The 15,273-nt window shown below is 43.6% G+C and overlaps 1 protein-coding gene across 1 annotated transcript; it reads right to left on the reverse strand.

Annotated features, from left to right (window-relative positions):
- Positions 1-255: 255 nt before the first annotated feature.
- On the reverse strand, positions 256-15,023 carry LOC134802646 (uncharacterized). The gene is made up of 8 exons (XM_063775281.1): positions 14,842-15,023; positions 13,906-14,014; positions 10,376-10,445; positions 8,458-8,564; positions 7,453-7,661; positions 3,772-3,894; positions 1,342-1,463; positions 256-500 (listed from the first exon to the last, which is right to left on the reverse strand). The coding sequence occupies exons 1-8, from the start codon at positions 15,021-15,023 to the stop codon at positions 256-258; spliced, it is 1,167 nt and encodes a 388-aa protein (XP_063631351.1).
- Positions 15,024-15,273: the final 250 nt, after the last annotated feature.

The following is a 15,273-nucleotide window of genomic DNA, read 5'->3' on the forward strand; positions in this document are numbered from 1 at the left end:
GGTCTGTGACCGATTAATCAGTCTTTGGCTTTGAACCTGCGGTACGGATATATCGGTCATTTTGGCGTCCAAAAGGTTAAACATCTCTTTGGAACGAAAAATAATTATGCACTACATCTGTAATATCCCGCTGAAAAGTATCCATAATATCTGTTATATGCCATGTAACTTATTTGAATGATAAAATAAATAATAGCAAAAAGTCTACACGGGAAAATTTCGGAACTTCTCATATTTCACTATGGAAAATGCTACTTACTCTCCCAACCTCAAATCAAAGACTGGTTCAGCTCTATGCTCATTCCTATCACCCCTACTCTTTGTATCCAGCTCCTTCGTTAGCACTTTCTTCAACATGTTGGAGGAGTCCACAAACTTGCACATGTACTCGTTCAGCGTCTGCATCTTCTGGAACAGGTCGCTCTGGTCGTGGGACTCTGGGGGGCAGTTCACTATCTTCTCCAGCTCGCTGGTGATCCGCTTGAAGTTGTCGGTTAACCCTTGAAAGGAATGGAGAATAAGACTAGAACCTTCTTAATGGTTAATTTTATGGGCTGATAGACTAATTCCCAAAATTGTATTTTTTCTGTTCGCTTTTCGGTGAAAGAAAACATCGCGAGAAAACCGGACTAATCCCAACAAGGTCTAGTAACCCCTCTGGTTTGGAAGGTCAGATGGCATCAGTCGCTTGTTATAAAACTAGTGCCTACGCCTATTCTTGGGATTAGTTGGCAAGCGGACCCCAGGCTCCCACGAGCCGTGACAAAATGCCGAGGCAACGCGAGGAAGATGATGATGAGTAGGTATTTTTTCTGTTCCTGAAAATTTATAATATTGGTGAAACGAATGCCACGGATTTTGTGCGTGAACTGTACTTTAGAAAATACTAGCGACCCGCTCCGGCTTCACCTGGGTTAACAAACACTTAAACCTTCCTCAAGAATCTATCTATAGGTGAAAACCGCAAGAAAATCCGTTTAGGGGCTGTCCATAAATTACGTCATCGATTTTTGACGATTTTGGACCCCCCTATAATCATCCAAAAATCATGCTTCAAATGACCCCATTTCCTCCTACTTCATGCTACCGTCATCCGATGTCCAGACCCCCCCCCTAATTTGAAATGACGTAATTTATGAATAGCCCCTTAGTAGTTTTTGAGTTTATCGCGAACATACCTACATACACAAACAGACATACGCGGCGGGGGTCTTTGTTTTATAAGGTGTAGGTGTAGTGATAGTGATACGGCGCAGGATCAGGAAAAGTGGCGTGCTCTCGTTTCGGAGGCCAAGACCCTGTTTGGGTCGCTGGCATAGGTATTAGTGATAGTACTGATACCTGTATCCTCAGTATTAGTCCCCGCATGCTTCATTACTCTGACCCTCGGCGCTACCGTCTCCATGAATTCGCCTTCTTGCAGCTGATATTCCATCTCCTGAGGTTTGTAGTATGGTTGTCTTCTGAAAGCAAGAGTTAAGGGGCCCACTGATTACCAGTTGACGATATCAGCCTGTCAGTTGTTCGGAACTGTCACCTTTTGCGTTTAACTGATAGGATATCGTTCGGCGAACTGGTAATCGGTGGGCCCCTTTATGAAGACGAATATGTTCTTAAATTCTTTTTATGTTTCTTTATGTTCCTATGAAGCCGATGGTCCTGGGTTCGAATCCCGGTAAGGGCATTTATTTGTGTGATAATAATAATAATAAATAATAAATAAATCTTTATTGTTCAAAAAACACATACATGCTATATATGAAGTTGGAGCCCTGGAGACTGCGTTAGTTTACACTGTGTTGCAGCCCCAGTGGTTGCCCGTATTACATAATCAGCTAAAATTTGAAAGAACAATTTGACTTAAATTGTAACATAAGAAGTATGGACAATAAACTCTTTTATATAATATCTAGTTTAGGTACAAACAATAACAATATAGCGGGAAAGGCTATTCAAAAACTTGCATGCATTGGTGTGTGTGTGTGTGTGTGTGCGTGTGCGTGTGCGTGTGCGTGTGCGTGTGCGTGTGCGTGTGCGTGTGCGTGTGCGTGTGCGTGTGCGTGTGCGTGTGCGTGTGCGTGTGCGTGTGCGTGTGCGTGTGCGTGTGCGTGTGCGTGTGCGTGTGCGTGTGCGTGTGCGTGTGCGTGTGCGTGTGCGTGTGCGTGTGCGTGTGCGTGTGCGTGTGCGTGTGCGTGTGCGTGTGCGTGTGCGTGTGCGTGTGCGTGTGCGTGTGCGTGTGCGTGTGCGTGTGCGTGTGCGTGTGCGTGTGCGTGTGCGTGTGCGTGTGCGTGTGCGTGTGCGTGTGCGTGTGCGTGTGCGTGTGCGTGTGCGTGTGCGTGTGCGTGTGCGTGTGCGTGTGCGTGTGCGTGTGCGTGTGCGTGTGCGTGTGCGTGTGCGTGTGCGTGTGCGTGTGCGTGTGCGTGTGCGTGCGCGTGCGCGTGCGCGTGCGCGTGCGCGTGCGCGTGCGCGTGCGCGTGCGCGTGCGCGTGCGCGTGCGCGTGTGCGTGTGCGTGTGCGTGATGAACACAGATATTTGTTCCTGAGTCATGGATGTTTTCTATGTATATGTAGTATTTGTATATCAATTATACCATATATATCGTTGTCTGAGTACCCACAACACAAGCTTTCTTGAGTTTACCGTGGGACTTAAGTAGTCAATTTGTGTAAGCACGTCCCTGTAATATTTATTTTATTTATATTTTAAAGGGTATTTAGGCGAGTAAAATAGTGCAATATAATAATTATAGCCGGAAAATGCACAGGGGAAGTAAATTACACTACCTTCTGTAACCTACGTTTTCTGGTACATACCTACCAGTCAGAAGTTAGCACTCAACCTAGTTTACCACCCATAAATTAGGCGGACATTTATTTCCGAGATCAAATCAGCGACTAAAACATTTTGATCTACAGTACGATTCCCAACGAACGGGCGGAATCGGCGCGCATTTCCGCAAGCCGGTCGGCTCCTCGCGGACGCGACGGCCCCGGACGGACCCCATCGCTTCTGCCATACATAATGTATAGGCACATTGAAAATGCGCGGCCCGACTCCAGCCGGTCGGAGGCCATCGTACATTACACGGCTCAGTTTCCTTTGTCTATGTCAGGGGTCTCCAAACCCCGGCCCACGGGCCAAATCCGGCCCGCGACGCGTTCCAATCCGGCCCGCCGACACCCAAAGCGAGTGCCCACTGTCCGGCCCGCGGGAATCAGGCTCCAGGGGTTCAGCATTCATTGAGAGTGGAACTGTTCCTGACAGCAGCAACCAGACACCCTCCCCGGCGCAAAAACCGACGGTGGCCCGCGCGAAAGTTTCTGAGGCGCAATATGGCCCTCAGGTAAAAACGTTTGGAGACCCCTGGTCTATGTCTATGCCATAAAAAAAGAATGAGGAGAAAACCTCTTCTTCTTCCTCGCGTTATCCCGGCATTGTGCCACGGCTCATGGGAGCCTGGGGTCCACTTGGCAACTAATTCTAAGAATTGGCGTAGGCACTAGTTCTTACTAAAGCGGCTGCCATCTGACCTTCCAACAAGAGGGTAAACTAGGCCTTAGGTATTGGGATTAGCCCGGTTTCCCCACGAGGTTTTCCTTCACCGAAAAGCGACGTAAATATCAAATGATATTTCGGACATAAGTTCCGAAAAACTCATTGGTAGGGGTTTGAACCCGCAACCTCCGGATCTCTTACCACTGGCCACCCGAGCTCTTAGAATGAGGGGAAAACCACTTTAAATTAAAGGTCAAAGGTAACTCAAGGCGTACATAAACGGGTCTGTGTTATTATCCTCAGAGAGAGCGTCTTTCGTCTTCGCCATGACCAGCTTGAGCAGGTTGTCGATTCCGATCTTGTGGTCGTTCAGGAGGTGCCGGTCCAGGACTGTTATCCTGAAATTATACTCTGCATCTTTAGGTATTTAAATAAAAGTAAACAAACAATTTGTACAATTTCGGGTAGTTATAATATTTATTGGTTAACCATGCAACCAAATACAAAAGAGCCTGGATCTGTCACTGAACGACTTGACTTTAACTTTAACCTACATTATTTGATCATGTAATGTTTTCATCTACCCTCAACTGGGTTAAGGAGCCATTTGAGGGTAGATTTTGTTTACTTTTATTTAAATACCTAAAGATACAGACTTATAAGTGGGATAAATCTGTAACCTATTCGTTCCTACGACGTTACTTACGAGTTCATTAAGTCCTAAAAGATTATAAAATGCACGACAAGGTTTGAAGAAGTTTGTGCAATTTTTAGGGTTCCGTACCTCAAAAGGAAAAAAACCGGGCAAGTGCGAGTCGGACTCGCGCACGAAGGGTTCCGTACCATAATGCAAAAAATGGCAAAAAAAACGGTCACACATCCAAGTACTGACCCCGCCCGACGTTGCTTAACTTCGGTCAAAAATCACGTTTGTTGTATGGGAGCCCCACTTAAATCTTTATTTTATTCTGTTTTTAGTATTTGTTGTTATAGCGGCAACAGAAATACATCATCTGTGAAAATTTAAACTGTCTAGCTATCACGGTTCGTGAGATACAGCCTGGTGACAGACGGACGGACGGACGGACGGACAGCGGAGTCTTAGTAATAGGGTCCCGTTTTACCCTTTGGGTAAGGAACCCTAAAAACGGAACCCTTAAGTATAGGATCACTTTGTTGTCCGTCCTTCGTCTGTCTGTCAAGACCCTATATCTCGGGAACGCGTGGAGGTATCGAGTTGAAATTAAAACCATATAATCAGGTCTACAGTCCTTTGAAGTTGTGAAAAAATCAAACTTCTAAGTTAGTAAACGTAAAATAAAAGTTACGCGGCCATTTATGCCGCAAAAAACGTAAATTTCGACACGAGATGCTACATTTATAGGGTAAGTACCTAATAGCCGGAGAGCTAGCCACGGAAATAGGTATGCAATTTATAGAGCAACGAAATCCCTCTAGTTAGTGTGCCATACTGTCATTATTAATGAATTCGGGCGCCTGGCAGCTGTTTAGCGGTGGGTGCGGGAGTGGATGGGCAACAAAGGGGTTGTAAAATCAATTGAAGGTGTGCAATTTATAGAGCTCTTAGTTTGGTGTGATATAATAGCTAGTTATGTATTTAATTCAAATATAACAATGCCAGGCGTTTTATTTGGGGGAAAAGTAGTGCCAGGTGATGAAAATACACAATCAGTTGTGCGCCTGCAGGAAGATCACGAGCGAATTGCACTGTCTGTATGTCTTCTACTTTTTCCTAAAGCCCCCTCCAGACTATCCGCGTGAATCGCGGGCGAAGCCGCGAACGCGAGTGTGGAGTCGATTTCGCTGTCTGCGAAAATCGACTCCACACTCGCGTTCGCGGCTTCGCCCGCGATTCACGCGCATAGTCTGGAGGGGGCTTAACACTTACCTAGGCGTGATCTTCCTGCAGGCGCACAAGTGATTGTGTATTTTCGTCACCTGGCACTACTTTTCCCTCAAAGGCAGTGGCGTAGCTAGAGGATATGGCGCCCGGGGTAGACACCAAATTTGCGCCCCCTCCCGCCAAACGAAATGAACTAACGAAACGAAAGGGTTATTTTTTTGCTTATTAAAGTTTACTTTTAATTTAGACAAATACAATGTACCTATGTATATATTTTAGTACATCGGTGGCTAACAATCTTACGACCCACCTGATGGTAAGCGGTCACCGCATCCTATGGACGTCTACACTCCAGGGGTGTTACATGCGCGTTGCCGACCATTTCAAAACTTATAAACTTCTTTATCGGAGATCTCCTTAGACTTAAAGGTTCAATATCGCTTGTGTGTTTGGGATCGTAGACTATTCGTAGGTACAGCGCGCCTTTGGACTGATTTGAAGGGTCCAAGGTGGCATCCAGGTGCTCCTGTCCAAAGGTGACAGCAGTACTCAATATATGGGATCAGTCTACCCCAGAGTAAAGTATCGCCTCCCTTTATTGAGCACACCGAGTTTTTTTTAATACGAGCGCAGCCTACAAAGCAAGGTGGCTACGAAATTATTAGACGTCACTGATGGAGATGTCAACACCGATCGAGGCTCCCAATACTCCCTGACATGGGAAGGGTTGTGCCATGAAAAATGAGGTTTTCTTAGCGGTAAATGCGCAAAATTGAGTCTTGGTGGGATTGAATTGGACTAAATTGTCCCGATCCCACACCGAAACTCTAGATAGAATGCTCTCGATACCTGACACAGGTTTCTCACGACATTCTAGTATCACAGACCGAGTGATGTTGGCACGGCATGTGTTATACAGGGTGGTCCAAACCTTGACGTTCAAAAATTTTTTTTACATTGCTCAGGCTGTCGGCTATTAGAATAGGTATGTATGTTAGCCGATTCTAAAAAAAATTTATGGGCGTCAAGGTTTGGACCAGCCTGTATACAGGTTGGCTAAAAAATAACTGCATTTCTGTTGCCAGGGAGGTTTTGGGATTATACTGAGCAACTTTTACTATGAGTCCAACCCCTAAGTCGCGAAAAAAAATTTGGCTGTTTCCTACATTTTGGCTGGTCCATTTTCTATGGGAGGGTAAACTTTTTTTTCGCGATTTCGGGGTTGGTCCCGTAGTAAAAGTTGCTCAGTATAATCCCAAAACCTCCCTGGCAACGGGAATGTAGTTATTTTTTAGCCATCCCTGTATAGTACTGTCGTCCGCATATCGATGAATGTCGTCGATAGACAACATGTCACAGAAATGCAGCAGCATCAGCTATTGGAGCAGCCGGCCTAGCCAAGGTTACAATCGCTATCGCTTCGACAACGAAAAGCATTATGTCTCTCTATCACTCTTCCTTATTAGTGTGACAGTGACAGTTGCGTTTCGATCGCTACAGAGCGTAAGCGATTGGCATCTTGGCTACGCGGCCAGGTTCTATCTACTACGGCTCATATGCGCCTGCCGGACAAAGGGCTAGCGATCCATTTGCATAGGTAGTCTCTTGGACAGTCCATAAGGAAAAGACGTGCTAACACGGGACACAACTCTGAAGCACTCGGCCCGCTCGCCTTATAAAACGAAAGCATAGCAACTCCCGCCGAATATCCCTCTGCTTGATAGAAGTTTCTGGCATAGAGTATTCGCACTGCGGGATGGTGGGCAGTAGGGCGCTACCGTAGTCTTTCAAGGTCGAGTTCGAGGCAAAAAGAGTACCTAAAAGTCCGGCTTTCTCTTTTGCGCTGTGGGCCAGATTACCATCCGCATTTCACACTTCACAGTGGTGGTAAATACGACTGACAAAAGTTTCCCTGCTGCCTTTTGGCAAGGCGGAGAGGTAGTCTTTTGCCCATTTTGGCGCCCCCCCTTGGACGGCGCCCGGGGCACGTGCCCCCTCCAACCCCCCCCCCCCCCCTAGTTACGCCACTGCTCAAAGGGAATTCTTCTCCCCTTATGATGAGATTAGGTATTTCAGCTAAACAAGTCAGAACCTGTCAGCCTCGAAGTTGCAGAGGTGACATCTGAAGGTCTCCCTTTGCAGTCGCTCGTGTCCTGTGAAGTCGCTTCGAGTGGCCATCAGTGGCAGATCTTCTTGGAACCCCTTGGATGTGCACTCGCTCAGCATGCACATGTCCTGAAAACAAAGTGCTATATTTAACGGCCTTCTATTGCCTAGTCGGTAGTGACACGGGCACGAATCCTGGCAAGGTAAATAGTGTAAAGTAGGCACTTAAGCCATTTCCATTTAAGTTATATGCATGAAAGTGTGTTAACCTATGCTAGTATAGACTTAGGTATATAATGTGTATAAATTAAGTATAATACCATTTACATGGTTAATTTTAGCACACAATTGAATCAATTAAGACTAATCACAGCTTTTTAACTACGCTTAATTACGTAAAATTTTTTTGCAAACTCTTATGTCAGCGTATAACTATGGGACATATTTTTGACTCAAGTTATATGCACCCATATTTTTACACTTGACTACATATTACTTGTTTGTCATCTTCTTCTTCGTCGTTATCCTCACAGCTGAGGGTCGTGACCACCATAAGTAGCTCTATCTATAAGAAGTCTCCAGGCTGCTCTGTTCTGAGCCTGATGAAGTGCGGACTGTGTGCCACTATTAATTGCCTCCAGGAGAGGATCCGTCCAGCGAGTTGGAGCTCTGCCTCTACTTCTTGTTCCCTCGACACGGCCAATCATTATGATTTTCTCGAGGTTGTGTGATTCTCGTCTCGCCACGTGTCCAAAGAAAGAGCTCTCCGCAAGCAGACTACAGAGAGAGGAGTGAGGACTTTTAGTTGGCTTCGGATTGAAGCATTGGTGCGGCGTTCAGTCCACGACACTCCCAGCATTTTACGCCAGCACCACATCTCGAATGCGTCAATCCTATCCCTTAGCCTAGCTTGTTTGTCATAAGGATCGGTGTTTGTGAGGTAGGATACACAGATTCGCATTGAAACGGTGTCGGTGCCCGCTCTTCTTACCTTATCCTCGGCGGGTTCTTCAGGATGCGAGAACAGCGTGCGCCCGCGCCCAATGCGCGCACGTAGCTTATCGAACAGTCGCGTCGCTGACGACGTCCGACCAGGCACTATATTATAAATAAATAAAAAAATAATAAAATATTATATGACATTTTTACACAAATTGACTAACGCTGCGTCTCACGTAAGCGAACAACTCGCGAACGCCACGCGACGCGGCGCGGCGCGGCGGGCCCAAGGCGTTCGCGTTCGCAACGAGATCGCCCACGTAGGACACTTCTACTCGTATATGTATCAAAGGATTGATTCGCCCCGCGCCGCATCGCTTCGCTTCGCGTTCGCGTGTTGTTCGTCTACGTAGTACGCTGCGTAAGCCCTACGGTAAGCTCAAGAAGGTTGTGTTGTGGGTTGTGGGTAATATTATGACAATAAAAGTTAAACAAATAAATATTAATTTTAGAAGAAACGTAAAAAGTAAGAAAAATCGTGCCCCGTTTGACGAGCGCACGTGTCAGTTACGGTCTGGCCACGACATTGCGCGACTGCCTTCGGCTAAGGTGACATTAACCATAGGTGAGAACGAAAGGTCCAATCGCTGTGTCTTATTATTCCAACCTATGGTTATCGCCTTCGCCGAAGCTATTCGCGCAATGTCGTGTCCAGGCCGGTGCCATCCACGAAGATGCGCCCCACTTCTTTGTAATCGCTTAGGCCCACCCCAACACGTCTTTTGAGCGTCCAGCCTCTAGTCAGCGCTGTGGAAAATGGCGTCGCTGCGCAGTTGCGCCAACGTTGCGTTCAGCAGCAGCCATAGAGTTGACTAGACGCCGACGCTCGGGAGATGCTTGTGTGGGGTGTCTTATAGTACAAGTGCTACCTTTTAGCAGTTAGTATTTCTGTCCATTGGGAAGAAAGTGGGGCGCGTCTTTTTTTATTTATTTATTATTTAGAAACATACAGTCATACATGGTTCATGTACATATTTTAAGGACGAGAGGAATATACCTACCTATATAGTTTCATAACATCTTTATGGATGGCACAAACTATACGGTTTACAGAAACGAATTTAGTTTATTTAATTGGTATAGCAGTCAAGTCTATATTATAAAACTGTCTTTATAAGCTCTTGTTTTATAATAGCGATTGTTACAAGGAAATATGTGAGACAGGCACAAAACATCTTAAAAATATGCTACGGCTCAAGAAATACCTGGAAAACCCTAAATTAAAAAGACGAGAAATAGAACTTGTTTTGTCACAGGTTATAAACGGCTAGCGCTATTTAATATACCTACCTACTTCTAGAGCGTTTTGACATTGTCAGATCCGATATCGGATGTCGGAAGGAAGTAAAATGTAAGATATAATGTGTTTCTCTGTATTTATTTATGCATTTAATAAATCATTATTACTAAAAAAACGATAAATAACGCAAAAAAGGCGGACTTAATGCCAATGGCACTCTCCTGCAGCTGTTTTTGTCATAGGCGCCTTCCGACATCCGATATCGGAAAGGCGCTTCCGATAAATAAAGCCATGTCTGAGCCCCCCGTTAGCTGTCGGTCGGACCGATTATATTTGTGTGTGTGCGTATGTGTAGGCATAATGCTTGTTGTACTTAGTGTGCGTGACCGCTAAAGATGGCGCCCGGGTGCGCCCCCGCGGCCTGACTACGGGGATGTAGGATCCTACATCCGATATCGGATCGAACAATGTGAAAACGCTCTTACATAAAGAGGTAAAATGGTCTCGTGCTACCTGGTCTATATGATTTGGATTTTCGCTGTGGATTTACCCTCCTCTTCAGGGAGTAATACGGTGTTTAACCTCCGAAAAATAAGTTTTTAAACTATCTGTGCGTCTGTTTTAAAATTTCAGGGTTTTTTTGTAATGTTATAGGTTAATGTTAACTTACGTTTAATTTCTTTACTGGGCTTTGCATGGATGAAGGTGGTTGTAGAAGTTCCAGGGAGAGAGTGACTTGTCTGAAAACTCAAATAAAGTTAAAAAAGGCTGTTGCGACTAACCACACTCGATTGAGAGCTCACCTTTCGCCAACAAAAAACACTTAGGTTCTAGGTTTACAATATTAGTGTTTTTTTATAAATAATAAACGGAAACGAAATAAAAATACCTCACTAAATTGCTATTACAAAAGAATTATATGTGTAGGTACTTAGTAGTAGTAGTAGTAAAATACTTTATTGTACAAAAAGAAACATAAAACATGAAAGAACACACATCATTAGTACAAAGGCGAACTTACTACTTACTACTTACTACTACTACTTACTTACTACTTACTTCTCGATATATTGAAATCTTTGAACTGTAACTAAAATATATTTAATTATAATTAGGTAGGTACCATTCGTACCAACCCACACTGTTAAGGGGTCATCCATTAATTACGTCACACGAATTTCTTGGTTTTTTGACCCCTTCCTTGTCACACTTGGTCACATTTGGCATACCTCTCCCCCCTGGTGTCACGTCACATTTCTTCAACGAAATCGGCAAATATTTATTTAATATTTTATCAAAATATTTTTGACAAAAGAAATATTATTAATTTTATAACCCAAAACTGACTAAGAAATAAAATTAAACGAATAAAAACGATTATCGTTTCGAAAACTTGTTATTTAACTGTATAGCGAATAAAATAATTTAAATAAATTTTCGGTTACTGATGAAGTTAAAGTGACGTCACAAAGTTTGTGACTCCCTCCCCCTTGTCAGAACATGACACATTTTCTTGACCACCTCCGTCCCCCTAAATGTGTGATGTAATTAATGGATGACCAACTGATAGTTCGTAAACCTTAATTACAAAGGCATAAGGTTCACGGTTGCACAGTAAAGAGTGTTGTCGTTTGTACAGTCAACTGTAAAAATATGGGTGTAGACAACTTACTCAAAAATATGTCCCATAGTTCTTAATTCACTGACATAAGAGTTGTGGGACATATTTTTGAGATGATTTGTACACCCATATTTTTACAGTTGACTGTACCTAAAGCTGCTTGGTACCTATTATCAAAGACATAATATGTAACTTCGTATAAGACGAATAATGTCTAAAGAAAAAACGTGCCTCGGAATTCAAGAAAAAGTCATTCTCGAATAGATGCCGCACACACCTTTAGCCTATTCTCGGCTAGATGGCGTGACGACACCGTTTCATATTTAACAATTTTAACACATAGATATCAGTGAATGAACATGGATCAAAATGATATAAAAATAATAAAATCATTTATCCATATACATATATTATATACTTTTTTTGATAATTTTATACGTTTTCATTTTGAGTTTTAGTCGTGTGTCGATAGATGGCAGTAAATTTACTGTGACTACAAAATTTACTATGACACAGGACCCCTCTATACCATCTATTCTTTTTCCTATTATAAAAGTTCTTGATCGTCGTCGTTATTTGGTTTCTTGATACCTAATTGCTAGTTCATAAATTACAGGCGTTTTTAGCGTGCGTAAAACTGGAAAATCATTTTCTCTTCCTTTTTAGGGTTCCGTACCCAAAGGGTAAAAAACGGGACCCTATTACTAAGACTCCGCTGTCCGTCTGTCTGTCTGTGTGCCGCCAGGCTGAATGTCATGACATGCACCGTGATAGCTAGGCACCTGAAATTTTCACAGATGATGTATTTCTTTGGCCGCTATAACAACAAATACTAAAATCAGAATATAATTAATATTTAAGTTGTGCTCCCATACAGCAAACATGATTTTTTTGGCGTTTTTTGCGTACCTAATGTTACGGAACCCTTCGTGCGTGAGTCCGACTCGCACTTGGCCAGTTTTATTCTTACTAGAAGCCCCCTCCAGACTATGCGCGTGAATCGCGGGCGAAGCCGCGAACGTGAGTGTGGAGTCGATTTCGCTGTCTGCGAAAATCGACGGCACACTCGCGTTCGCGGCTTCGCGCCGCGATTCGCGCACGAGTGAGGAGGGGGCTTTAGAAGAAGATCGGAATGTGAAAAAGGGCACGGGGTCGCCTAGCAGCAGAACGACCTGTCGGACGCCCCGGTATCGCTGGCATTGGCGGATTTGCAGTCTTTGCAGCCCTAGGCACCACCTTTCGCACCACCCATCATATAGAACACATTTTGAGTTATTTCTTGTTATCATCAGCGAATTTTTTGTCACAATTTATCGCCCCAAATGTTTTGCCGCCCTAGGCCCGGGCCTACTGGGCCTTAGAGCATCCGCCACTGATCGCTGGAACGACATGGCATAGTGGAGGCGGAGCGCGAACCGAGTCAACAGTTGGCGTGAAGTAGGTAGCGCAGGACTGAGAAAAGTGGCACTGTCTTGTGTCGGAAACCTATACTCTGTATCTTTACTTAAACTAGTAGTTCGCCCCGAACTGAGAACTCGCGGTTCGCCAAAAAGATCAATTAAATGCAGTGCTAGTTGTGCTTAGTCGTCAAAGGATCTAAAACCGCGTGCGATTTATTGCAAGATCTGTGGAGCCCTTAATTGATAAATTTAAGTCACCATAGATATTAAAATAAACTGTATCTTTGGTAAGCCGTAATCTTTCTTGTCAAATGTCAAATACTAATATTATGTTTATTTTATTTCGTTTTTATCTTGCTAATTATTTTAAAATCTTACATTAAATAACATATTATAAATGCGTAAACCGAGCACTTTCATTTGATACCAAACTTGACCATACTTTCGTGCAATTATAATGACCAGAATAGCAAGACCCCTCACAAATAGCTTTTTAGCAGTTTAAGCTCTTCTAGCTCAATAATCTCTTGATCGAGCGTGCTCAAAATTTTATGACTAAAATATAATGCCTTCAACTATACGTTCACCCAATTTCATTTAAATTAGAACAAATTTACTTGAGTTATTGTGTATCAAACTATCCTCTGATAGTTCAGCTTAAAAACATCGAAATGCTGGGATGTGCCCCTAGCCAGCCGTGTGTTCCAAGTTGAATGTAAGAACTTCACTTCGCTTCGCTCGCTCGTTCGATAAGAACTTCACTTCGCTTCGCTCGCTCGTTCGATAAAAGTAAACAAATAATTTGTGCATTTTTGGGTAGTTATAGTTGGTCAAACCAATTTGTAAGTAAATAAGTGCAAAAAAACTATAGTCATCCTTTTCTTTTGGGTGCTAGTACTAGTGTAAGACAAAGATAGTATGATTATCTTTATGTTTAAAATGAGATAGTCCTTTGACAAACTATATAACATTCATTGATTAATCAACCAAATACAAAACCACCTGGATCTGTCACTGAACGACCTGACTTTAACCTACATTTATGTTTTCATCTACCCTCAACTGGCTTTAGAAGCCATTTGAGGGTAGATTTTGTTTACTCTTTTTTAAATACCTAAAGATACAGACTATAGTTTCATTTTGGGTTATTTAGCCAACGAAGTAATTAAGTTATCTTACCTTCACTTCGCAAGGATTGAATACTTCTCGGGTGGGATCTTCGTGATGAAGCTGCCGGTGCATAATGAGGGCACTTTCGAAGTTCGTGGTGAACTCGCATTGGGAACAGCTGTAAAGAATCGGATAGAGGGTTAAAGGGGCCCACAGATTACCAGTCCGCCGGACGATACCAGCCTGTCAGTTAAACGCAAAGGGTGACAGTTCCGGACAACTGACAGGGTTGATATCGTCCGGCGAACTGGTATAATCTGTGGGCTTCTTAAGGCTTCGATAGACCGTGCGACTTTCGCAACATTAATCAATCGATTTAATTGGTTATAATAAATAAATATTATAGGACATCTTACACACATCGACCTAGTCCCACAGTAAGCTCAATAAGGCTTGTGTTGTGGTTACTATACGACGATATACGAGTTAAAATAGATAGATAAAGATACATACATAAGGAACAACCATAACTCAGAAACAAAAAACTGTGAAGAATACAAACATTACCAGGATACGAACCCGGGACCTCCTGCTTCGTAGGCAAGGCAACTAGGCTAGGAGGCCGGTTAGAACTTAGTATTATATGTAACGAAATTCGCACACGCCGTCTAAATGAGCTTTCAGATTTTCGTGATTCTTTTAGACATTGCTAAAGTTAAACCTAATTTTGACTCAGGCTTATTAAGCATAATTTCATCTCTTATATAAATCTGAGCGATACAAACTTGTTTTTTTTTTCACCGTTTAAACCAATCAGTTAACACGGTAAGTTGGCGTAACTTCGTGAACTCATCATCAGAGTGCGCATTCCACTGCTAGACACAAGCCTCCTCTCATAATAAGAGGGTTTGGGCTATAGTTCCCGCAGTAGTCTAATGGGGACTTCAGCTACACACACATTTCTCTACAGATGTATGCGAGCTTCCTGAAAATAGTTTCTCTCACCAAGTCGCTACTGATATAATAATTATTTGTATCTTCTTGGATTTCACGGGCCTATAAATCCCGGTCTTTTGATAGACTTGGGTGGGGATATAGATCCAACACGTAGCCCCTTGGAGAGCTTCATGTGGAACCCGTTCACAGGTGCAACACCAGACACCCGGTGAACCGGTCTCAGCAGGCATTGGGACTATTGTAGAAAAAGTGAACAGTATACCGGTCTATATATTGAAGTTTGGGTGGACAATGAGACTGGGCTATTGTAGAGAGGTCGGACACATGCCATAACAATATTTTACACGTTATCGAGGCAGGCGGTGACTTGCCGCTGACTAGATGGGCCCCTGAAACTGCCGTCGCGAAGACGACCAGGCGGGTTAGCACGGTCGCGTTTTTATCCCTTGTCACCATGCCTGTCACGTTCTAACAAGTACG

Source organism: Cydia splendana, chromosome 25, assembly GCF_910591565.1.
Source record: "Cydia splendana chromosome 25, ilCydSple1.2, whole genome shotgun sequence".
Lineage (NCBI taxonomy): Eukaryota > Metazoa > Arthropoda > Insecta > Lepidoptera > Tortricidae > Cydia > Cydia splendana.